The 27322-nt window shown below is 42.5% G+C and overlaps 1 protein-coding gene across 3 annotated transcripts in view; it reads right to left on the bottom strand.

The window, feature by feature from the left end:
• The window catches only part of PCDH9 (protocadherin 9), a 962265-nt gene extending 936505 nt beyond the window's left edge, over window positions 1-25760 (bottom strand). For 2 of the 3 annotated variants that reach the window (XM_063125991.1, XM_063125990.1), the window contains exon 1: window positions 22452-25760. In XM_063125991.1, coding sequence (XP_062982061.1) covers window positions 22452-25487 — 3036 coding nt within the window. In that variant the 5' untranslated portion in view covers window positions 25488-25760. The remainder of the gene's footprint in view (window positions 1-22451) is intronic. The other variant, XM_063125992.1, reaches the window with a different exon arrangement.
• Window positions 25761-27322: the final 1562 nt, after the last annotated feature.

Here is a 27322-nt window from a genome sequence, read left to right on the forward strand (position 1 = left end):
TTAAGAGACAAGTGCGGCTATTTGTTTGGGGGGGGATTTTCACTTCACAAAAGAGCAAATATTTGTTGGAGAAAATGGCTAAACAATATAACAAAAAATCTATTTGTATAAGTGTATGTATTGCCCCTTTGGGCATAGGTGTGAAATACAAGTCTTTTTATGTTTTGGTTCATAGCATTTCAGCCAGACAAGAAGAAAATTCAAATTTTAGACAATATAAAAAGTTATCTGTTACTTTTTTAAAAAAAAAGTGGTAAATTGATGCAGAAGTGATGGCTTCTATGTTAGTTTGCTAGGACATGAGACATTTTATTGCACACACACACACACAGCGCGAGAGAGCGATATGAAGAAATTGTAACAGGCAGTAGGGAAAACATGCCCCGAGGGTTTGAAATCTAGGACAGAATTATGTTGTTGTTGTCTAAAGAAGAATATGGTATACACAGGCCTTCCCAAAACAATTTGAGTGTAGATAGTCTAAAGTCTAATCAAGAGCTTAGGAAGTAGCTAAGGGACTGAACTATGTCCTACCTTAAAGAACTGTTGTACAGCTTACTGAGATATATGAAGGGACCTAAAGACTCCTAGGCACTGTATAACAGGCTAAGAATTATTATAATATGATAGTGACATTTTGAATTTAAGATAATCAGAATACTGGCATAATAAGATAATTATGAGGGACCTCTCTGCTGTCTGTCAGTAAAACCCCTAAGCCCTCAGTAAGCTGCCCACCAGCAGTTCGTAACCCCTTGCTGGTTAGCAAGCATTTTTTTAAAAAAAAAAAAATCTAAATGCTAAATGATAAATGAGTAGGCCATTTTATGAAATATCAAGAATATCAGCAAGTAAAACTATCCTTGGTCTTTGCAGAACTGAAATGTTGCTAGTAAAAACTTGCATATGGGAAGACCATATCACTTCAGAAGGCCAGCAGGAATTTGTTGGTTTGAATGCTCCCCAAGTAAAATAACTCCTATTTTGTGGAAAGCTAGCTAGCCTTTTCTCTGATGTACTAGCTTTTAATGGCAAGGGATAGAAGGATAGATGGATGGATAGATAGATAGATAGATAGATAGATAGATAGATAGATAGATAGATAGATAGACAGACAGACAGACAGAGCAGTCTTAGGCAGGCTATAGAACATGATATTCCAGAATACGTATTTCAAATCTTACATGTTTTGTATTGCTTCCTAGCAGTAAAGACCATCTGATAGCTCATAAATAATAACAACTCTGCAGCCATAAGCATCCTTCCTACCCTCTGTGATGTGACAGGGAGCTGAAGTGACCGTCTATGTTGCTGAGGAAGAAGTACTGGCTTTCACAGGGTTAGAAATTAACCTGATGAGGCTGTCAATCAGTTTGTAGAGATTTCTAACTCATTAGCATTCAGCGAATTCACAGAAGCAAATAGCTCAGCAATGGCAGGGGGATGGCCTAGTTGAACTTTGAGATCTTTTCCAAATCTATGATGCAATTTTTTAATTGAATATGGCCCATGCAGGATATAAATCTGGACCTACCCTAAGCTCAACCCTTGCGAGTTCAGACTTCAGAGTTAAAGTCCTCTTCAAGCCTTGAAAGTAATGAGATGCAGCATTGGGGTCTGCAACTGGCAGGCAGTATAGGTTGCGTTCTCTGTCTTTATGAGGCAAGCCAAAAGCTTGAGCAGGAGCAAGCTGTGTGAAAGAAACAGTTTCACTTTTGCAGCAGAAGCCTGTATGACTGGTTGGACCGGTATGATTTCCTCAGGGCCCGGAATAATCCTGGACATAGATGGACCAGGAAGCTGTAGTAGCACCCAAACTCACACTTTTCTGCTCTCGGTGTTCCCAAGAAAATTGTAATAGCAAATAGTGGAGTTTTCGGGAAAAGTCTAGCGTGTGCTGCTGTTCTCACATACACAGCGGAGGCTCCTGGCTCCAATGTCATCGGGGCTGTAAATTTGCTCTGGGTTTCGGTCAGAACTAGTCAGAACCTTGGTTTCAGCACTTTGGATAGCTCCTTTAGAATTCTGACTGAAACCCAGAGCAGATTCACAGCCCCACTGACACCATAGCCACCAGTGCACATATACAATAATGCAATGTTTTGGGTTTGGCAAGGTCTGATATCATTAGAATCTCTCCCCTCTGCAATGGTCTGGATGTCGTCCTGCGCACTGCACATCAAGCGCTAGGCCTAACTCTTAAGCCCAGGCGCCCTGTGCTGGAGATTCTTCAGGTCTAGAGTCACCTGTGGCTCTCTCCTGGCTCTGACACTGCGACTAGCTAGCCTCAGCCGTTTCTGTAATGCAGTCATAGTGCTGTTAAGATGATGTTTTCCTTTCTTTTCTTTTTTAAATATAGTTTCCCCGCTTTTCTTTTCATCCTAATCTGACTTGTAAAATGTCAGTCAGCTATAATGATTGGTGGTTACGGAAGTCCTACTTGACTAGGGTTTTGCCTGAAGGTTTGCTGACAATCAATCCACCATCACAAATCTCAGCAAGACATCACACCTGTTATGGATTGCCAATGGATTATGCTCTTTGCCAGGCATGCCACGAGGCATGATTTCACAAATGTGTAATTTTGCAGGTTTTCCATAAATACAACATATTTGGCTGGATTCTAGCAAAAGCATAACAAGAGCCTTCCTTAGGACAAGTGTCCATCTAACCCAGCATCCGGCCAAATGTCACCAAGAAGTGACAAGCAACAGCCATCATCCCCCACAGTCCTCCAGTTATCAAATAAATAAAATAAGGGTGTGGTTTTTATTCTTTTAGTGTTTTAATTGTGCTTTTAGATTTGTAATATGATTATTTTAACTAAGCTTTTCTTTTTTTTAAAAAAAATGGTTCTTATTATCATTGTTAATAATAATTAATTGTCCTCACTGCCTTGAGGACAATTTCCTTGGTGGAAAGGCAAGGTACAAATGAACTGACTAAATAACATGGGTACTGAATGAAAAGTCCCCAACAGGGCTGGCTGGAGAATGCTGCATATATTGCTTCCTTGTGCATACGTGTGAACTGGAAGACTTATTACATCTTGGATCTCATAAACATCAGTCAGACAAGACGGAAATGTAAGTTTTTAGAAAAAATATGAAGTTATCGTTTGTAAAAAATAAATAAATAACGAAGTGGTGAATAACTGCTAAAGTGAAGTCTTGTACTTTGGCTTGGTAGGATATGAGACATTCTATTATTACATATATAAAAATATATCTGGAGAGTGAGAGAGAGATAAAGAAATTGTAACAGGCAGTAGGGAAAACATGCCCCAAGGGTTTGAAATCTAGGACAGAATGATGTTGTCTTTGTCTAAAGAAGAATATGGTATACACAGGCCTTCCCGAAACAATTCGAGTATAGATAGTCTAAAGGCTAATCAAGAGCTTAGGAAGTAGCTAAGGGACTGAACTGTGACCTATCTTTGCTTGGCATGCCATGAGGAATGTTTTCTCAGATGGATATTTTTGCAGGCTTTCTATAAATATGACAAATTTAGCTGGGTAATGCTGGGATTTATATAGCTTTTTTTGATCAGTTGATTGCTTTTGTTGGGGACTGCCTTCTTGCAAGGAACATAGGAAGTTGCTCCATCTTGCCCAATATTGTTGACACTGACTGGTAGCGGCTGTCTGTCCAGGATTTCAGGCAGGATTCTTTCCTAGCCCTACCTGGAAATGCTGGGCTTGATCCTGGGACCTTCTGCTTGAAAAGCAGCTGCTCTACCACTGCGCTACAGCCCCTCCCGTACTTATCCGTGGTACTTCTCCTAAATTTTCAAACAGTATTCCTAAGGAAACATTTTTTTCAATAATCCTTACAATAATCATATATGGTTAACCAATATTATTATCCTCTCCACATTACTAATGGGAAGCTAAGAGGAACAGACAGCAGCCTGCAAAAAGCCACCTATTGAGTTCCAAGGGATAAGGAGAGACTGAAACCGGGGAGTTTAGCTCATAGCTCATTCTTCTGAGCTGCACTAAGATTGCTGCCAAAAAGTATTTAGATTTTCATGCTGGTTGGTGGACAGATTTTTGCCTTCCAGTCTGGGAATTCCTATTCCTACCAATTAAATCAGGAGTGAAGCTGGTTTAACCCAGTATCAAAAAGAGCACATACATAATTGGCATCTATATTGTAATGTGCTGAGAGAGTTTTTCTGGCAGTGATGAAGCCTCTGGCACTTATTGGCTGAGCTCATGCAATGTCTTCAGAGGGCTCACAAACAGTTGAGTGCTGAGAAGCAGCAGGAGGAGGGAGGCTTCCCGTTATTTTTATGTTCTTATGAGAAAAGCCGTACCTGGTAAAATTTGGCTCTTACAAATACAAAGGCCGTCTCAAAATCGGAATGTGGAAATCCTACACAATAAGGAACTGCGGAGGAGGGGAATGAATTTCTCAAAACAAATGTGAACGACACACATCTATCATCACATTTAGCACACACATCTACACTCATTCATTCTCTCTCACACCCACCCACACCCACACCCACCACACATTTGTGCTCATACATAGTGCATGCGCTGGTAACTTCAAGGCTCGACTTCTGCAATGTGCTCTACATAGGGCTACCTTTGTGCCTAGTCCGGAAACTTCAACTAGTTCAAAATATGGCAGCCAGTCTGGTCACTGGTACACCTAGGGGTGACCACATTACACCAGTTTTAAAATCTCTTCGCTGGCTGCCAATTAGTTTCCGAGCAAAGTACAAAGTTTTGGCTATCACCTTTAAAGCCCTACATGGTTTGGGTCCAGGCTACCAGCAGGATCACCTTCTCCCGTACAATCCGCCCCACACACTCAGGTCCTCTGGGAAAAATCTACTTCAGTTAGCAAAAACTAGATTAACAACTGTTACCCAGAGGACCTTCTCTTCTGCTGCTCCCAGAGTGTGGAATGGCCTGCCGGAGGAGACTCGTCAACTTAACAGTCTACAAGCATTCAAGAAAGCTATAAAGACTGATCTCTTCCGGCAGACCTATCCAGTGGAATTTTAAGATGTTTTTAGGATGTTTTTAACAATGTATATTATCTTTTAATTCATTTTTATGCATTTTATCATTTATTGTTGTTCCCCACCTCAGTCAAAATGGAGAGGCGGGTAAGAAATAATTTTATTATTATTATTATTATTATTATTATTATTATTATCATCATCATCATCCACACACAATAGCACTGTGCCGAATATTTCGACTTAGTTGTGTTCGAGCATTTGGGGGTGTATGGGGGGGGTGTGGGGGGTGTAAAGAAACTGCTTCTGAAAATTGTGGGAAAGGCTTCAGTGGTTATCTTGTTGTAAAGAAGTGATGGAGGGGTCCGTATGTGCTCTTTCTTTTTCCATCCCCCACCCCGTTCTGTCCTGGCAGATCTACACTATTGCTTTTAAAGCGCTTTAAAGCACTTTGAAAACGTTTTGAAAACTGTATATGCAGTGTGTCCTGGGCTCCAACAGTTGTCAAAACTGTTATAAAGCGCTTTAAAGCGCTTTAAAGCTGTAGTGTAGATTCTCCCCACCCCCACCCCCGGAGGACTCAGCCAGGACTCCTTCCCTTGAGGCTTTCCAGTGCTGCTGCCTGCTCAGTGCCTGGAAGCAGAGAGAGGCATTTTGGTTTTGCTTTGGTGTTATTAAAAGTCCTTTAAGTAACAACAACAACTCTCTCAGCATCTCCAAAATTCTCAACATCCCAATGAAAGAGGCAGAAAAACAACTGCTACCATTGCAGGGAATCGAGGAGGTTGCAAAATTGCAAGGGGGGGGTTTGGCACAGCAATAACACCCCCTCCCCCCCATTCTCCCACATAACACCCCTCGATTCATATAACAAAGAACATACATGCACGCTTTCCCTCACACACAAATAATCCACATGCACATACGCATAGATCCCCCACCCACACTGCAATTATACTCCAAAAAGCTTTCCATTGCTATCAATGGGAGGCTTTTTCCAAACCCAATTGCCACATGGGAAGGGTGTGTGTGATTTGAGTGGAGGGTGGTCATAGCAGGCAGACAGGAAAGAGTTAACCCTTTTCTTCCTATCTAACCCTCCCCACCCCAACACACACACTTGTCTCTGTCTCATTGCAATGAGGTTGGGGAGCAGAAACCCATTCATTTCAATGCAAGGCTTTTCTAAGCCTACTTGCTCTGTGTGTGTGTGTGTGTGTGTGTGTGTGTGTGTGTGTGATGGTAGTGGTGAGGTCCTGGATAGAGAGTCTCATGCACTGGAGACCCCCCACCAATGTTATATATAAAACAAGCCCAGTACTTCATTTCCAAAACATGCCTCTTCAGTTTCAGTCTTCTTTCATTACTGAAAAACACCCTCCTCAACCCTAATCCTAGGTACATTTTCCCCTGATTTCATTGTGTGTTTTGTCTAAATAAACACCATTTGCCCTTGTGCCTTTTCCTTGCTCTTCTTTTCGGCATCCCTAATTCAGCCCAATTTGCAGTGCCGCTTAAAATGTAAATGGAGCTGCTTGCAACCATTTCTATAGAAACATTTCCTCCAATTGCTCCCTACAGTTTGAAATAGAGAGAAGTCGCTTGGTTTGCTTTAACGCTGATCCACTGCAGCACTCTGCAGTTCTACTGCTGAGCTCTGCTGTTCCAGATCCTACACAAGCCGTCTCTGTGATAATATTTACTAGGACGGAAATCCCAGATTTCCGATACACGGCACACACAGACTTCTTACTGAGTATAAATACATTCGGGGAAATGAAGTGGGAGGTTATACAGAGAAGCAATGGGAGGGGAGAAGGAAGCCTCTATTTAAAGAAGAAATGTATTTAAACATCAGCCAAATGACATCATTTTCATACCATCCACAATGGAAGCTTAAAGACCCAAATATTCCACAAGCCATTAGTTTCTCAGTGCCCTGCAAGGGATTAAAGAATGTCTTAATCAACTGCTAAAGCAGAGAGGAAGGCCAAATCCGAGATATTAGCAAAGGTTGGTGACAGTGGCATTTGTAGGGGCTTTGCTTTTACTGCAATCCAGTCACTGAAAACGAATTGCTGACCTCCACGGCAAGGCAAGATGCCGCCTTACCATTCTGAGCTCAACACCTTCGCGGAAACACAGACGCAAAACGCTGCACACACTTGTTTATGGAAGTCACACACTGCTGTCTTCTACACCCATGCACAGTTATTTTGTTTGAGTCTCTCAGTGGCAGGAAACATCTGGAACGGCCAGCAGAAAAAGAAGGGGAAAAAGAAATTATTGTGAACGGCATTTGTGCCGCTTTTCTGATGTCTTTCCCTATGCCTTTGCTATATTTAGCTCAAGTGCCATCGTTTCTTTTCCTAGGGCGAGCTCCTAGTCTAGGTCTTCTACCTCCTGGAAGCTGGCACCAGGGTAAGTTAAGAATGATTGTGAACTTTTAAGGGCATTACCCAGATAGATTGGACCCACTCAGAAGCCTTTGTGCAAAACCCCTTTCTGACTGCTACTGCCTAGTGTTACACATCTTCAGTTCTCTCCTTCCCCACCTGTGATACCCAATGTGCTTTGCTATAATGGCCTGCAAGCGCATAACCAATGAGAAATTGCAACAGGGCCACTCTGCGTGCTGCCCCCTTTTAAGCCTCTGAGCAAGGCAGTATCTGGCTTTTGACCTAATCTTTTGAAATCATGCCTGTTTATTTTCAGACTGGAAGGAAAACAACTTTGCATTCAACATTAATAACTCAATATAGATTATGTGACCTATGTCCTCCATTTTGCACCCCCATCCATGAAAAGTTGAACAAATGCAAATATAGTTGTATAGTGATTTTTTAAAAAAAAAAATCACAGTGGTTTGTCAGCCACAGAAGCTCAGCCCATTGATAAAAAAAAATGGTGCATCTTCGAGGCTGCATGGTCAATTCATATCAAAAAGCTTCCCAAACTGGTGACCTGGAGATATTGTAGACTGCAACTCCCATCAGCCCCAGACAGCATGGCCAATGCTGGGAGCTGTAGTCCAAACCATCTGGAGGATCGCAGGTAGAAGAAGGCTGATAGGGAGCATGGCCATGTTAGTTCAGCCTCATTGTTGCCCCACATGAACTGAGATGGCACCCTTTGTTCACCTACACTGCCTTCTATGTGCAGTGCCAAGTAAGCTGTGTTTCTGGAAACCTTGCCCAACATTATGGATCTTTTCAAAACCCCTCAAAAGCTTCTATGGAACTGCTGTAACAGGATTCTGCAGAACACAGCTTGTTGGTCACTGTGACATGCAAGCCTTATAGCATAAATGTAACAAGGAAATGCTTTCTTACAAAATGATTTTCCTGCCTAGCTTTAAGATTTTCTCTCTATCTCCCCTCCTCTGTTGGCCTTCCTGCATTCAGCCTGTTATGCACCCCTTCTCATATCAATAAAGATTGCTTTCTTTCTCTTTACCTTCAGCCTGCCACCCACCCTCATTCCTCTCCCCCTTCCTATCAATGAAGTTGCCGGTTTTATGGCCTTGTGAGGGGAACTTCTGCCCACACTCTTCCTCTCCTTGATGTAAACACAGGTGCCACAACCAATGTGAAATGAAATGGAGAAATGTAGGCCAGTATGACCTCGGATGCAATGCAAATGTAAACAACCTTATGTGAAGTGCCCTGGTTCTGGTGGGAAGAAGGTGTGAAAGAATGTGAATGGTCTTAAGGTTCTGGGAGAAACAGCTGGAGGAAATGCGATATGTGCCAAGCAGCCCAAATTCTCTAAATTAACAGGACAGAGATGTCCCCATACTGGGGGTGAGGGTGCCAGATGTTCCCAATAACAAGGGACAAAAGGTGCCTAACACCCTCACCCAACCTTCATAACTGCTGGGGAGTCAGGAGAAGCTGTCATGAGGCACTGTCAATCTTTCAATAACAAAGCAATCCATTCTAGAACTGGACATGATGTATTACCAACAAAGAGTACCCCAAGCATCTCCTTTGTGGCCATAAGCCCCAATGGGAAACCAAGGGTGTAAAAATCCTGGGCTCTTTGCTTGGGGAGGTGGCATTTTTGGATGATCTTGGGTGCACCTGAAGACTGAATGTCCATCCAACCTTCCAGCTCTGACTTCCTTCCTGGCCAGGAGACGTTATCTGAAAAGTACGTTTGGGTGAATTTCATTGGTGGAATTCATCAGTCCAAGACCAGATCTACACCAAGCAGGAAATGAGACTTTGAAAACGGTTTGGAAACTGTCTATGTTGTGTGTCCTGGGCCCCAGCAGTTGTCACTACTGTTATAAACCGTATTAAAGTAGTAGTGTAGATCCTGCCCAAGACAAAGATAAGGGTGGGCCATCTTGTCATACTGCATTATTTTATACTGGGTTATACATCCGGCTGAGGGGTGAGGGAAGTGTTTTGTTGGTGCGATCCAAAGGGCACCATGTCCCCAGACTCAGCTGGCAGAGATTGTATAACCCAACAAAGACAGCTGGGAAAAACAGTGCCAGGGGTAACCAGGACATTAGCATGCTCCTAAGGGTTTGTACTACCAACTAAGGGGCGAGGAGGGAGTTCCACTGGTGTGACTTGCCCTTGCCCATTGAAAGCAAGCGCGAGCCAGTAGACTCTGCTACCAAGACTCGGTTGGCTGAACTGGTACAACTCAGGATTATGCTACTGATCGGGAGGAGGGTGAAGGGGTCCCTCTGGCATGCCTCACCCTTGCCCATTGAATGCAAGTGCAATCCAGGAGACTGTTTCCCGATTCTTGGCTGGCTGGGCTTGCACAATTCTAAGCATTTCTGCCCTCAGAGGGTTTGCATGTAACTCTGTGTTTGTAACTAATTTTTCTGCCCAGAGAGGGTGTGAGACTCTCCGTGAAATACCTGTGCATGCTTTTCTTGTATCATTTTATTCATCTCCCCTTCCCCAATTCCCCTCAATGAATCCTTTTGTTTGCTTCACAAACTGGCTGCATTTTCTGTCTCTTCATAAGATCCAAGCTGTCCCAGCCTGATCAACTGAGCAGCTTAGGAGGTTATTTAAATCCCCTTTTCACAACTGGTGTAACAGACAAGAGCAATGGTAGCCATGAAAGTTTGAAGTTCCACATTTGGAGGTTCCTGCTCAGGCAAAACCTCGGGGGGTAGGGAAATGAAGGGAGCAAAAAGAGTCTCTCTACCATCTGCTTTTCACCATGTCATGAGTCCCTTCTGGACATTTTATGAACATGTCTGCCTGAAAAAGGAGATATCCTGATCACGTGGTGTTATCCTATGCACAGACCATTGTGTTCAGAGGAGCTCTTTTCAAATCTTACTATGAACATGTGGAGGTTGCGCGATCTCCTTCACACAGCCATATACATACGCATCTGAAAGAGTTGACGGTATTGTTATTTGAGAACCAGTCTCTGCTACTTGAGGAAAAGGGGGGGGGGGGAGCTGTAAAATAAAAAAAAGAAATGTCCCCATATATCGCTTTCCTCATTCCGCATTTATGGTGACTGGCAGCCCATGGCTTCTGTAGCATACAAATGGCAAAAGAAAAAGTGGAGAGAAGGCGCGTGCTTTTCAGAGTGAAATGTTTGACAGACTTAACAGCTTTTTGAAATAAAACCTGATGAAATCTCAAATAGAAAAAAGTCTATCTCCACAGTACATGAGAGATTACATTTCAACAGGCCAGGTTTACTATCCTTAGACAGATGCAGATTGGATTTATTTATTTATTTCCCTGGCACTCGGTTTTCAAATAAATAAATACAGGTACTGCTGCTACAGATGTTGATGATGATATTATTATTAATAATAATAATATTGATGTCTAGTAGTCTGTTTCCTGCTACTCTGGCTGCTGAAGGCTAGAATATGAAACACATTTGTGGGCTACTGTTGTCACAACCCAAAAGCAATTTCAAAGCCTGTTACTGGAAAGTCCACACTGAGATTTGTTCCTGACTTGCCTTTCTCCAGCAGTCGCATTTGAAATTGAAACAAAATAAGAAGAGGGTCTGTAAATCCACCTTCCTTCAGAAACCAAAGGCCACTTCTCACAAATATAGTCATCATTTGAAACTGCCACATCAAGTGCACTGATCTGCACATGTCAACAGATCAAACAACAGGGACAGAACTATCATCTCATCTCACATCACCACAGACACAATGGCACAGTTCAGACATTTACCTGTATGGTAGACGAAGCAAAAAAAAAAGTTTCAAAATGCTAGCAATATTTCTTAGGAGGCATGCACATATCTAATTTACCACACCAACTTTGCCTAAAACAAAATTCAAGGAAAATTTGGATGTTCTGAGAATGATGATGGTGGGAATCTAATAGAGATGTGATCAGACAGTTAACATTCCTACCCTCACCAATAGGCTGTCTGAGAGGCCTCAGGAAACAATGAAAGTGTCGGCTTCCATTGATGATGCAGGTATGCCATTGGGACTTCCTGCTGCCAGATGTGCTTTGGCCTTCCAAAAGCTGCATTAATATAGGGGTTCCATTGGCAATGTTCTACTGGTACAGTGTGTGTATGTGGGGAGGGGGATGTGAGGACAGGACATACCAGGAGCTGGGCAGAGATGTCACATCCTAAGCCTCTTTATTTTTCCTGACACATCCCAGAACTGGTGTGGTTACACTATGGTACCGGCATAGTTTATAGTCTCCCGTCTTAGTCAATAGGAGAGAAAAACAAAATGTTGCCCCCCATCCTTCCCACAGTGAAACAGCAGTGCACATGATGTTGTGGTTGCTCCAGCAGCATAGCACCCCACCCCCCAGCACTGTTAGGTAGGATCGTCCTATAAGCCTCCCCAAAATCATGTATTTTCCCAACTTAGTGATATCCATTCAGCTCCCAGGTTGAGGACTGAATGGCCCCAGATCTTTCCTCGGTTCTCACAGCTCCCAGACCCTTCAAAAATGTTGTTTTTAAAAAGAAGTTATAGCAGTTACAAGTGCACACTCCAACCTTTAGATTTATTGTGTAAATCCAGCTAACTTTCGGGCTGCCCACTGTTACTTCGAGGGTGCAAGACATTCTGCAAACCTCCTATGCACTGCAGTTCTGTTTCATGTGAGAGCAAGAGAGCCCCAGCCTTCAAAAAATCTCAGAAAAGAACAGTCGTGTGTGGGCAGCTGAGGCGGAAACTTGCGATCAGATCGCACTATGGCATGTATTTTGAAAAAGACACACAAATATACATTTCTTTCTGAGCAAAACACTTTTTACATTTATTTATTAATCAATGTGAAACAATTCTGTGAAGGGAGAAAAAGCAAATTAAACCCTGGGGAAATCTGAAGGGAAAACTGAGGGGGAGAAAGAGAGAAATTAAATGTGAGGAGGAATTGTAGGGATGGGAATCAATGAATTTGGGGAGACAGGAAAATTTGGAATAAGAATAATTGGGGGGAAAGAGAAATTAATTCTGAGAGGGAAACAATTTGTATGTTTTGGTGAGAGAATCAGGAATGAACCATGGTGGCAGCAGAATAGCTTGAGGTTGGAATCCTAAACTCATTTATCTGTAAGTAAACCCCATTAAACTCAAGGAGACATACTTCTAAGTATACATGTATATGATGGTTTTGTATATTCCAGTGATTTCATTGAGGGAGGAGTGCTTAACTTACCTACTGAAATCAATGGTACCTAAGAATGCTTCATTTTAGCTACCCAAGAGTACTTCGTGTACCATGCATAAACACTTCCAGTAAGGCAAAACCTCCCTCCTTGCTGCATGTGCAGAAAATCTAAACAGCCCACCTCAACAATACGCTGTTGTACTACTGGGAGAACAAAATGTAGGGCAGAGTGGTTGCACAGGGTGACTTGAGCTGGTCAGCTCTTTCCTCAGCTGAGGTCCTGACCCAAAAACCTCTATTATTGTTGTCTGCATTGCGGTCTAACGAAGATTTATTTCGTCGTCCTGCAAAGACTGCAGGCACATTCCAAAGGAAATAATATTCCAAATCAGCACTACAGTAGTTAACTTTTGAGTTTAAGGCATACCACAACAGTGGTAATTCACACAAAACCAAAAATATTTGATAAACTGCCAAGCAGCATTTATAGATCTGATTTCCCAGCAATAAGCTCCTTTGCTTTTCTTACTACAGAAGCACAGAAAGGGGAACCAGTAGAACTAAACTCCTCTCTTGAAAATATAGCAAGCTGCTTCTTATATTATTCGAAGTTCTTTACTTTCTTCTTAAGATGGTAAAGAATCCTGCTGTTATTAAATTTTCAAAAAGATACTGGCTGTCCCTTTCAACTATTGGGTGCGGTGCAGTAAAAGGCAGGTGTGCATAAGTTCCTTCGAAAACAATGAAATGAAAGTGGATAGTTTGATGCTTAAATTCCATGGATGTCAAAGGGGGAGTTAAGTACACATTGTGCACAAGTGCATGCAAGAAAGCCCCACTGGCCTGGTTCAGACAACACGCTAAACACAATAATGCATTCCATTAACCATTTTGTGCTTAAGTAGCATGGTTTAGCATGTTGTCTGAACCAGGCCACTGTCAGGTCTGTTTGTTTTAGAAAACCCACATTGGAAGGGTGGCGGGTGGTGATTTGGGGCGAAGCATCAGCATCAGCAGGGACATAGGGGTGATGCCTAGCCCTTTTCTGACCCTCAGGTTCTCTAGGCTAAATCCCATTCCCACAATCAGCTCTCCTCCCTCACAGGGTTCAAATTACAGGGAGTGGGGATGCCCTTCCAGTGATCCCTCTGAAAATGGTGGATTGTCATGAATGAGGAGTTTTCCTGCATGCCGTCAAATCAGTCCCGCTGCAGAGGGAGCACCTGAACAACCCAGGGATTCTCCATTCCTGGGGGTTTTAGTATTGCGGCCAAACCTGAACCTGCCTCATTCACAACAACCCACATTTCGAAACAAAACAAAACAATGCCCTGCAGACCAGCTGCCACACACAAGATTGTGCATGAATGCAATTGTGCATTTAAAATCACACCATGCAAATGGTTCCCTATCCATCTAGGGAATTGCATATGGATACTGATCTTTTTGGTGGCTTGGAGCAATTGTATGAAAAGGCTGTCTTTTTCATTTCAGTTCATCACATGTTTTTTTTTTTCCTTGCACAGAATATGTTCAATTTCTCTGGACTGCAGAAAGTGAAGTTTATAAGCCTTAAGGCCTCCACTGGAGACTTCTTCTTCACTAGCACAAAATGTGCCGAGGATGGAGCATACTGATTGACCTCAGTGCGACATCACAAAACATGACACTATATCAGCACCATATGGGCATTACAGATAATTGCCCAGGGAAATGACACAGCCCATGCACTCCTAAGATAAATCAAAATAGCTTCAAGGAGAAATACTGGTAAGCTAAGGCTGATGGTTCTCGCATTACATTTTACAACAAAACACTTGTCTATCTAAACAATATCTCCATGTCTGCATTCATCTGAGCAATGTATGATGTGAGCCAAAAGGTCACAGACATTTCCTGTGTTGACTTTGGCAATACCAAAGGTGAATCAGGGATCACAGAAGTTGCTGCAGTTGACACCTGCGACTACCAGCTCAAGTTACATTACTCAGATACACACAAATACATGCAAAAACTGACCCAGGGTTAAATGGGAATGAATTTGGGGGCCTCTTCATATATTTCAATTGCCCCTCGGAAGCCTTTAAAACATGTGAGTGACCAAGCCAAACTCAGCCCACTAGCCACGTAAGGGAACACAGCAATGGGTTAAAAAACACTGGATTTTTGCCATGTCTGATGGGCTACCTCAATTGGTGTGGTGCATCACACGTTGGACAAGCCTGCCTTATATCAAAAAAATAAGCTCAGACCAGGAAAAACACACATGAGATCTCCAGTCCAAATAAAGCTAGCCACGACTAAGTCCCAATGAAAGCACTGGGACTTCACTTAGTTAAGACTAACTTGTTCCATTGGTTTTCATGCCACCAATCCTATGTGTATTAACTTAGAAGTAAGTCCCAGTGAGTTCAGTGGGGTTTACTCCCAAATACGTGTGCATAGGATTGTAGCCTCTGCAAGCCTAATCCCCTTTACCAGGAAGCAAGCCACACTGAACACAGTGGGAATTTCTTCTGAGAACACATGCCTAGGAGTGTTCTCTGAGTTGACACACACTTTGGCTGGCTTAGAGCCAACTATTGTAATGTATAAAGCAGTGAAATGAATTCAATATGCCAAAAGTACCATTTCCATTGTAAGTGTATGAATTGGGTAATTGTACTTATTTGTTTTCTGATAACAATTACTTGCAGCACAGGGGTGGTGGGGGCCTAAACAATAGTGCTACATTTTGTATATTACAAAACACTGATTTATTTATTTTCATATGGGGAGAGTCATCTGACACACAACATTTTTAAACAGGTAATGTTAGCGTATAAAGCAGTCCTTAATGTTCTACTCTCCCCACCAAGACTTTACAGAATCAGCAACTGTTTTCGAGAAAGGAGCAGAGGGATTGTGGCATTTGTGAAGGATGGGGACATTTCTGACTATAATGTAGAAAGATCTTTGGGGGATAAAATATGCTACATCCCATATAGTTCACTATGATATCTCTATGCGCTCAAAGTTTGCAATTTATGCAGGCTGCACAGTAACCAATACATAAAGGATGACATGAAACAGGGAAGCACATAAGTAGTGGATGATATAGAAGTCATTGCCACTTATCCCAGATGGCTAGTTGTATCCCTGCTTATTATTATTAATTATACAGCACCATTTGCTTTAAAGACTTTCATTAGCCCCAAAATACCCACCAGGTCCCAGATCCCTGCAGCAGGGAGAGGGAGGAGTAGCAGTGATCTCATTTTAGCAGATATGAACATCACCAGATATACTACTCTTCACAGAAATACTAAAATACAGAATTATCTTTTACTGCTGAGCAGGTCAGTCCATCCCATGAAATGCAGAATGTGTCAATTGTTTTCTGCCCCAAACCAAATTTCAGCTTAATTTTTGGCAAAGTAGAATTGTGTACTTAAAAAGTTGTCAAATGTAAATGGGTCACTGTTTTCATCTTAAACATCTGTTGTTTATACCCAAGAAAGCACACTGGGGGCAAGGAAATTAATTCCCCAATTGCTGTCAACTGAGTTAGGAAACAGCAATAAACAGCTTACTGTAAAGCCGCTAGCTACAATAAAACTGCTGTCAATAAAGTGCGGCTGATATGGTTTTGCTGTGCCAGAAAAATACATCCTTTGAAAATGAAAATCTGAAATGGTAACTAGAAGATCCTTCCTTGTCCCTGTACACAAAGGAACTATATCAGAAAACTCTGATAGCATTGAACTCTTAGCATCTTTCCCCCCCCTCCATGGGTGATGCGATTTAAGAAAGTTATACATTGCACATCAATGGGTAAACAAACCCTAATGATTCATACACACATAAAACACTACATGCACACACAAAAGGGGGGAAGCAAACCCAGTGAATTAAAGGAAAGGAAAGGGGCAAGATTCTTGGACCTTTAACTGAATGTCTCTCTGTACAAAAAATATGCTTTATTCTAGCTTATAATTTCCACTGCTGCTATAGAAAATTGTATTATCGCTTAAGGTTATATTCCGTTTTCCATTACAACCTCCTGTTTTCACATGCTTTTCACTTTCCCAATAAACCTTCTTTTCAGCTGAAGTTTTCCACGCTTGGTCTCAGCTCAAAGACGAATTCCTTTAGACAGTTGAACAAAACCTGCTAACCTTTATTTATTTATTATATAAGGGGGGAGATGTACTGTATTTCCACAGTCTTTCCAAGTTTTTTTTGTGTGTGTGTTCATGTGCTTGTGTGTGCACACGTGTGTAAATAAATAAAGCCAGACACATTTTAAAAGTACCTGTTTGTCCAATCTTTACTGAACCCTGATTTTCTCAAATAGTCAAAACCATAAGACAGTCAAAATCAAAACATTTCAATCAATAAAATGTGTTAAGTCAAATTGTTCATAAGCTGCTGTTTCACAGTGAATTCCCACAACTCCTACTTCTGCCTACAAATCTAGTTTTATGAGAATGCTTAATAGAGGCTTCGCTGGTGTCCTTTTTATCAGCTCTTATCACAAATATAAGGAAATAAATCACTGCACAACAAGCCACCTGGGATGGGACTGTGCCTCTTTAGTTTATTTAACTGCAGCCCTGGCTTCCTGTTGTAGTTTTCAGCAGTGATAAAGGGTGCCTGATGAACTCTATATATATTTTATGGTTATCTATGCTATAATGTAAGATTCTGTCCCATTGGATTTTATGGTAGACACGGTACTACTGGGACATGCAGTTGGCCAAGTGTCCATAAACGTGATTAAAGATCGTTCATACAGTTCACAATAATTGTAGCTCTAGAATGACGCACACACGGAGTAACATAAGGGAGCTATGTTTAGTCAATGGCTCTTTGGCAGGAGACTGGGGGAAATTCACCAACCTAGGTGTTGTCAGGTTTGCCTTCCTATGGGACTGATATTAGTCTTGAGGCAAAGGCTTTATCCAGCAGGGCACTCTGAAAAGTGTAGACCTCAAGATGGCAATATTTTGCAATATTTGACCAGGCTTTGAGTGATTCTATTTTTTCTGAATGGCCGTGAGCAAGAGCTAACCCCAGACAAACATTTTTCGGGAACTAATGACAAAACAATGAGTATTCCTTGTTGTTCTCAGTGAACCTGCTCAGCAATGCCTTTTCTCTCCCTCATATACATCTCCCCACCCACACCCACCCTTTACAGACTGTCTCTTTCAATTTTGGCACATATGGCCACATGCCAGGCACTTCTAGAAATGTCTTAAACCTCAACCAGGCTCACTAACAGATACTCCTCCTGGTCCTGGATCAAATACCTCAACCTATTATCCAGCTCCTGGGAGGGCAGCATTTGACACTACACGGGGACGTAACATTAAACTATGGTTTAATGCTTTGAATGAGCACTCCCTCCTCTGGCACAGACACAGGGAAGCAATTGGAAGCATTTACTTTTATGTTCAACTATCCACAATTGGTTGTTGTAACTGATCCAGACCAATCTGTGGTTAGTTTTTTTTAAACTATGTTTTGTCCAAACAAGCCAATTTGAAATTGTGGTTTACGATCTCAGATTGTTCATATAAACCATAGTTTTAACTGATGGATCACACAAAACAAACTGAAGTTTGTTGAAAAGTGGAAGCAATGCCTTCCAATCCCCTCCTCACAACCACATCAGAGGTAAGGGCAGAGCAGAGTTATGTGCATAATGCTATACTAAGGTGTAGCATTTTGTCCAAACCAGGCCATTGCCTTTGAGTGCAATGTGTTCTATGGTATGGCTCCATTTAAGACAGTCATTTCTATTCTTCAGTAACTTATCTGCTCAGAATATCTATCTTCTCATGCCTGACAATAATTTGCTATTGCCGTGCAGGTCTGTTTAATGAAATTTTATACACTTATTTATTTTGCAGCATAGACATAGGTTTTCAAGATTAGTATTTAAGAAATCCTGTGTTTTAGGCACTTAAATTCCAATCCACGGCCCTCTTGATCGTAAGTACTTACATTTAAGTGTATTGCTATGACAATCTTAAATACCTTTGCTAACATCTCTGCTATAGAACTTAGAATAATATCACAGTAACAATGATGTAACATCATAGTTTGTGAAGCTCCATTGGTGTAGTGTTAAATATTCTTTATCACAAGCATTTATTTGCTGCCCTAGCAAATATTATGATCAGTCCATTAACCCCAATGATTCCAATCCATGCTATCCAATGATTCAAATCCAGGCTTGTTAATGATTACTTTTTTTAATTATAGCTATAATTCAATGGACCAAGAAAACCACAGACTGAACCCCATATCTGCTTCAAGACATCTGTAAAAGAATTTGGGATATAAAACAATGTATTTAAAGACAATTAAATCTTCACATTTCACAATACAATTTTGAAAGGTTAAGGTGTTTAGAGCAACCAAAATGCATTGTCTCCTAGTAATAAACTATACTGAGATTGGATATATATTCAAGGTTGCGTTATTAAACTTATTCTGGTGAAGATTTTGTTGATATTTTGCATATTCTTGAAGGACCAACCTTTGAAAAAAAATCTGATTTTGTGATAGTTCTACTATTTTACAGAGCCATCCTACAGGTTTCATGTGGGTATAAACACAGAGTAATATCTAGATGGTATGTTCACCTGCACAAATCTGGATAGAACAAATGGGAAACCAAATCTTGCACAGCTTTTATATATTTCAACAGGCCCTGTTTGGAAGAAGTTTTCACTGGATTATGTCCCATATTTAGCTGAACAATGACCAAAATAGAGAGCATCTAGATCAGCCTTCCCCAAAGTGTTGGTCGCACTAGCTGGGGATAACTGGATTCGTAGTTCAACACATCTGGAGGGCACCAATTTGTGGAAGACTGATCTAGGTAATAGATAGCAGGGTGAAACTCCCACCCTCAAACCCATCCGATATGTCCATCGGTTCTGTTTTATGAGTTACAATCCACTAGACATTCTGAAGAAGCTCTGCTGAACTAAATGGGTGTTATGCCATTACAATCCATTTCAACAGGGCTTGTGAAGGACAACTTCCAGTGGATTGTGTTCTTTGCTCAAACCCTAACCCATTGGAGTAACCATTCACTGATGAATGTTTTGGACCAAACCTTAAAAAAGCAAAAGTAACTATTTTTACACCTAGCTCCTAAACACATTTACTTGCAAATAACTCTCATTGGTGTCTACAGAATTCATTTCCAAGTACATGTATTTAGGCTTGCTGCTTTAATTGCCAAGCCTTCATGAAAGGCATAATGACAATGTACCAATTTCTCCATACATCCTGCCATCAATGGCTACAATGTGATAACAGCAAGCAACATAATTTTCACAAAACCAAGAACCTAGATGTCTATTTTTAAACCGAGCCTTGCCATTGAAACCAAAATGGGCAATTGAATCATGTTGTCTTTATACACACCTCAGCCCCTACTCATCTTTCCACTGGTTACAAAAGCGGTTTTCCTGTTGCTATCAAAGAAAAACATCCAGGATCTCAGTGGCTCAGGTGATGCCTTCTCAATTAAGATGATCCAAAATTAAGGCATCAGTTTTGTACTGTTCAAAAGCTTTCTACTATATCAGTGAAACATGGCTCTATCTGAATAATTCTGGATCATATCCATCCTTCCACGGGCTCTCAAAACATCATCATCATCATCATATGACTCATTTAAAACAGCACTTCTACATTGATAATTGCTAGACTATTAAAACTATGCATTTTTTTTTAACAGCATTAAAGAAAAAGATATAATGGGATACGCTGATTTTTATGTTTCCCCGCCCTGAACTGTCAAGTCTCTTGAGTGGTGCTTACATGCTCCGCCAGGTAAATCGTTTTGTATTTGTGATTTTAATCCTCATTTGACTCCTCAAAGAAGTTAAGTCTCATTCTTGTAACAGAGCCCAGGAAATGAGAACTAAAGTGGAACAGAATCGCTTAACATCAAAACAATTTCAGAGACTTCTGTAACAAAAATGGAAGGGACGGGGTTGCAGGTGTTATCATCTAAACTTACAATCTGCTCATTACACTGAAATTTAATGGTCAGTGGGGTGTTGTTGTTGTTCTTTTGAAGTTGTCTTGACAGACGTGTTCAAATGACCGTGAACATTACTTTGAGGACATAGCAATGCTTCAAAATAGTTATGAAGGAGAGCTCTGTGTGAAGATTTCCTTCCCTCAAATCCCATTTAACGAGTTTATTGAGTGCTCTGGGGGTCATTACTTCAACAAGATACCTCCTAAGTGTGAGCTTTAAATACAGTGCCTTGTTATCAGAGAGATGTTCAAAAGTCAAAATGCAATTCTGAGAAACATAACATACAGCTTGGGAAATGACTCAAGGTAACAGAATGGTCACTATCCATCTCTAATGGCACAAACTTATCAAACCATGCCTTGCCCAGTTCTCTGGCTATGGACCTTGTGATCAACCCAAACAATCCACCATAACTCAGGAGACTATAACGTCAACAGTGATGTGTGCTTGATAGCGAAAGCCTTAGACAATTGATGAAATGAAAACTAAGCACTAAGGAGCTACTGCAAAACATGCTAGCTTAACTACTGGTCGCTTCAGTGCGACTGTCATTAAATAAAAGGTTTCTTTGGCTTTAGTACCAGTTTGAACTGTCCCTCCCCCCCATTTCTTATCTACTGCAGGATTGGCAGCAAGCCAGCCCAAGCCACATAGTACCTTAGTGCCATCTACAGGCGCATTCTGACATTCTAATTTAGTGGCAAAGGACAAGCACCAGTGAAATGAATTAGACAGCACCACAGTGAAATCTTTATTAGCAAGGAATTATTTGACCTAAAAAGAAATCACAACCCCCCCCCAATAACTCCAACCCCCCTAATGCTAGATTTAGTGGAAATAGGAGTTTTCCCAGCCTCCTAATCCTTCTTCATATGGCATATTTCACAGTTTTAAAATGAGTTATGACAAATCACTTTTGCACTACTAATATGAGAACATATTTACAATGGATTTTTTTTCTGCATAATTCTTGTTTTATTCAAAGCAAATGCATCCCTTTTGAAAGTGTACTTTGGCCATTTTTTAAAAACACACACACACACGCACAAACCAACCTAAAAACCCTCTTCTCTAATAGACACACAACTTTACTACTGTACAACAAAAAAGCATTGTAGTTCAAAACAGAGGAAGACTTCCTGGTAGCTTAGTTATAGCCTGCCCAACAAACACAGTGCAACGCAATCTTTGAGCCTATGTGAAGACAAAGTTAACCCCATGAACAACAATAACTTAACAAATGTTCCAGATCAGTTTGAAACAAATGGGGGCGGGGGGGGGGACAAAAAAACAAAACACATTTCAGCCAACCTCATGTGAAACTTCAACTTTTCTTTGATCAGAAGTTAACATATTTAATCCTGAAACAGTCAATATTGTTCTCCCTTTGACTTGAATTTGGCAGACTGAGAAATGATTTTTCTTCTTCGTCTTCTGTAAACCTCTAGAGTCTATACCGATATATATGTTTTTGATAAACTTTACACAATTGCTTTAAGCTCTGGAGTGTATGTGTGTGTGAATGTGTGTGTGAATGTACCTGTGCATGAGTGCGTGCATACAGTTCTTTCTAAAATAAAAATAAAATAAAAATAGTTGGTGACATCTAACTTTGGACCATCCTATTCATTCTACAAATGCATAGTCCTGCTGCCCCAGAGACATAGTAAACGGGCATGTTTTCTCTGTCCCCCCCCCTCCGTTTTCTATCCAAATTATAACTAAGCTAAAATTACAGCGAAAGAAAAGACATCCTGGCACTTTAATACTGGTTGAGTGGGCACTTGTATGCAGTACTTATAGACCAGTAAAAGTGCTCGTTTACCTGTCTGGTGTGCAAGGGGCCCTTTGTCTTGAAGCCTCCTTGGGAACTGCACTCTGAGGCACTGAAGTGATCTGAACTAGTGGAAGAGCGTTTGGAAAGGGTATCACACCCCCCAACAAAGGTGTTGTCCAAAGGGAGTTCCTGAATCACATGATGTTTTTTCACCGAGACGGGGGTGTCAGGCTTAAGATGGAAAGCAGACTGTGGAGAGGCAGATTTGTAATGCTTCGCAAGGTCAGGGCTGTTAGGCTTAAAAGTGGTTGGTGGTGCAGTGCCCCAGTCAAATCGTCCTATACTTTGCTCCTCCAGCTCAGCTGGAAGGCTAATGGTCCCGTTGATAGGTTCGTGAACTGCATCCTCAGGTTTGGATTCCTCAATGGTAACAAAATTCAACAGGGAACTCTTAGGTGACTTCCGTTTCTTCCGCTTCTTCTTCTTGTTCTGTTTGTTCTCCTGGTTGGGAGACATCCACTCGGCACCTTGCTTGCTCCTTTGGGCAGCTTTGAACCTGGAAGCATGGCGGCAGCGGACCAGAACGGTGACAAATATTACCACAATGACTACCATGGCACCTGCCACAATTGCAATCATTATTGTCAGGTAGTCCTCATTTTGATAAGGCTGGCTGCTGTCCCCGATGTTCCTATCCAAGGGCGTTTCCATAGTCCTGCGGATCAAGTCATAAATATAAGAGGCATTTCCAGCTGTGTCGTTGACATACAAAAACACAAGGACAAGAGTATGTAGGGATTTAGGATAACCCAGGTCACTAATATTGACCACTAACCGATGCAGCCCCACGTCAGTTGGAGTAGGCTTTTCTTCCAGAGTTATGTTACCTGTCACTGGATCAATACGAAACAAACCTTTGTTGTTTCCGCTTACTATTGTATATTTAAGTTCAGCATTCATTCCCGTGTCAATGTCAACAGCAAAGACTTCAGCCACTACGGAGCCAGGGATAGCCGAGAGAGGTACCAACTTAAAAGAAGTATTAGAAGGTGGGGAGATGACCACGGGGCTGTTGTCGTTAACATCCATGACATTAATGGTGACTTTTGCAGTAGAGGAGCGCGGTGGTTGCCCTCCATCAATAGCCTTGACGTCAAAGGTGTAGGAACTCTGCTGCTCCCGGTCAAAAGAAACATTTGATTTTATAACTCCAGAGTAAGGGTCCAGGACAAAGTTCTCATTGTCATTCAGGATGGAAAGAGTCACAGCTTTATTCTCTCCTGCATCTGCATCAGTCACCGTGATCACTCCTACGGTGCTATACTTTGGTAGGTTCTCCGACACAAAAAATTGAAAATGATTATGAGTAAATTTGGGGCTGTTGTCATTCTCATCCAGTACTGTCACAATCACAGCAGCTTGACTCTGCAGGGGAGGGGTGCCGTTATCTCGGGCTGTAACAGTAAAAATGAACCTCTCCTGCTCTTCTCTGTCAAAGACCCGGGAGGCTGTCAAAACCCCTGTCTTTCGGTCCAAATCAAAAAAAGAAGCATTGGGGCCAAGCTGATAAACAATGTCGGCATTTTTCCCACTGTCCTCATCCGTGGCACTAATAGTGGTTAAGTACAGACCACGGCGGTTGTTTTCAGAAACCGACAGTTCAATTACCGGCTGGCTGAAAATTGGAGGGTTGTCATTCTCATCCTCCAATTTAACTCTTACCAGGGCAGTCTGGTTCAAACTGGGCTTGCCAGAATCGGAGGCAACTATTTTAAAGCTGAATTCTTTGGTGCCCTCGTAGTCCAGCAAAGAAGAGGTCTCTAACAAGTACTGGTTGTCATAAACAGCCTTCAAGTGAAATGGCACCTCTCTCTCAATGAAACAGATCACTTTGCCATTCACATCAGTGTCCTTATCTGAGACTGTAATTAGGGCAATCTTAGTATTGACAGGGTCTTTCTCAGATAAGTACACTGTGCCATTGATGGGACTTATAATGTACCTGAGGTCTATGTTGGGGGGGTTATCATTAACATCAGTCACATTGATAGTAACAGTTGCCCGGGCAGGTGTAGAACTACCATCACTGGCCAGCACTGTCACCTTGTGGATAGCAGTTTCCTCTCGGTCTAAGGCCCTCTGGACTGTAATCAGCCCAGTGGTGTTGTTTAAAGCAAAGAGTCTTTTAGTTGCAGGAGCAACCTGGCCACCAAAAATATATCTGATTTCTGCATTGCTTCCTATATCTGCATCGGTGGCATGAAGCTGAATGACGGAGGTACCTACAGGGGCATTCTCTGGTATGTGAACCTCCACCTGACTCTCTTTAAAAACCGGCCTGTTGTCATTGACATCACTTACTGTGACCTGGAGGATGGCCGTGCTGGATTTCTGCGGGGTTCCACCATCCTCGACTTTGATTTTCATCACATAGGTATCTTTCTGCTCCCGGTCCAAGTTCTGCTGCACTATCAGCTGAGGCCACTTCTCACCTTCCGGCGTTTCCACGATATCCAGCCCAAAGACACTTTGCCCATTCAAAAGTTCGTAGTGCTGCACCCCGTTGAAACCAGTGTCAGGGTCCGTGGCTGATGGGATCGGGAAGCGGCTGTTGATGAGAGTGTTTTCGGGTATGGAGATGTTGATGACAGGGGACGGAAACATAGGGGCATTGTCATTGGTATCCTTCACGATGATTTTGATCTTGATCAGCCGAAAAAAGTCATTGGGGAGAATAACCACCTCCAGTTCAAAGAAGCACTCATTCTCTTCGGCGTAGGCAGCCCCAGCGCAAAGTCTCTCTCGGTCAATTCTGTTGGAGGTGGTAAAGATCTCCCCCGTGGTGCTGGACACTTTCACCAAAGGGGCATCCCCTGCTTTGGAGACCAGTCTGTAGACAAGACTAGCGCTGGTTCCTGTGGCAGCATTGATGTGAGAAATGTTCAAATCCTTTGGTATGTTCCCGATGGGGACGTTTTCTGGCAGCTCCTCTCGGATCGTGTAAATAAGTTCTTGAGCTACAGCAGAATCCAGCCTTAAACAGGCAATCAGGGCAGCCAACAGGTAAAAATCCCTCAGGTCCATGATAATGTGTTTATAGCTCCTTCTCCGGGTTTTAGGATCTCAAGGTTTCCACAAATGAGTGTTGCCTTGTTTGCAAGAGGAGGACTGCAGGATGCATCACATCACAGCTCTTACTTCCCGACAGGCACTGTCAACACAATCACAACAACAACAAAAAAAAACAAGCGTTATTGTCTCATTTTAACTGACACCGCATGGAACTGCCAAGTCCTGCTCCACGTTTCTGCAAAACACACACACACACACACTTGCAAACAAGAAACACTTGCCACCTGCTTCCTTTTCTCTCTCCCTCTCTCTCACACACTGTGTTTCTCTCTCTTTCTTGTGTGTGTGTGTGTGTGAGAGAGAGAGAGAGAGAGGGGGGGGGCAATTATTCTCCATGAATGCACCAATATACCACTACTAGTATTTGCACACATTGAGAATGAAATTAACTAGTCGCAGGATTGAGAGGGAAGATGCAATTCATACGCTCGTGCACAAAACAGTCCAGAGCACTGTGCCTATCATTCAATGCTTTCTCTTTCCACCCATAAATGCAACACAAGTTAAAAAAATAAATTTAAAAATGCATAGCATGAATTGTACACTAACTGCAACTTAAAGCGCCATGCATCCTCCTCCCCCAATTAAATTACCTAGCTAGATTGTCCTTTCTGCTGGCTCGTATGCTTCATCCTATGCTTGTGCTACTAGATGGTCTAGGATACAGAAGGATTCAGACAAACTGCCGGTGCTGCTGCTGCTTCTGCTGCAGCTCTCTGGCTACTTCCCATCCTTATTAACTAAAGGAGACAAAAACAGGACCTCTAGTTTCTTCCCGAGAGCCAACCAAAATGTCACCTTCTCCAGATGTTGCAGTGTGCGGGGCTCGCTTCTGCCTGACAATGTTCAACTTCAACATAAACAGAAGATTTGGGGAGGAGGCGCCTAGGACCAACTCAGAAGCAGCAAGCCAGATGTTTACAAAGAAAAGGCAGAAGGATGCTATTTGGGAATCTGCTCGTTGGTTTGTTTCTGGATGGGGTTGTGTGTGTGTGTGGCGGGGGGGGGTGCACACACGATGCAGTCGGTGACACTCAGCTGCCCCTCCGGATGTGTTATTAGCAAGCAGCTGCCACACATAAATACTGCAGCCTAACAGGGCTGGTGAAGAAAAAGGAGAGGAGAGAGACTTCTGTTCAGATGCCCTTATGGGAGCAAAGGAAGCTCCAGGCGTCCTTATGGATTGGGGGGCGGGGAGAGTTTGGTCAGAAGCTCTGATCTTACATCTGCATTAAAAGCGACGCGGTGATGTCCGCGAATCATTTCCATTGCCACCGATGCAGGTAGGTAGGGGCTGCGGAGGCAGCAACCTCAACCCCCAGGCAAAGCCGAGATTTCCCTTCCTCCCTCACGAAAAGATCTCGAAATCCATTTTTAATGCCCCCCACCCCCTTCTTCCCCCCCGAAGCGTGTGTAACTTTGCACTTACATCGCCCGCTGTACCTTGTGCCGAGGAACTGCAGCAGCCGCCGCCGTGGGGGGAAGGAGCCGTTCTTCTAAGACCCGGAGAAAGCGCCACACAATGCATCTGGCGCACGAGCCACCAAATTCGTGATTTGGGGGTGGGGGAGGCGTGTGGCGGGGGGTTGGGGACGGAGCTTGCCGCGGGGGGGGGGGGGAAGAGAGAGAGAGAATCAGCAAGCAATCGTTAAGGCGGACGCTGCCTCCTTGAGCCCAGAGGTGTTGCTTCGCAGCGGCAAATTAACAACTCCAAAGAACAAATTCACAGTTCTGTCCGGGTTAGTCATCCTCTCTCGGTGCGCGCGCGGATCTCGTCTCTCTCTCGC

Source organism: Elgaria multicarinata, chromosome 5, assembly GCF_023053635.1.
Source record: "Elgaria multicarinata webbii isolate HBS135686 ecotype San Diego chromosome 5, rElgMul1.1.pri, whole genome shotgun sequence".
Lineage (NCBI taxonomy): Eukaryota > Metazoa > Chordata > Lepidosauria > Squamata > Anguidae > Elgaria > Elgaria multicarinata.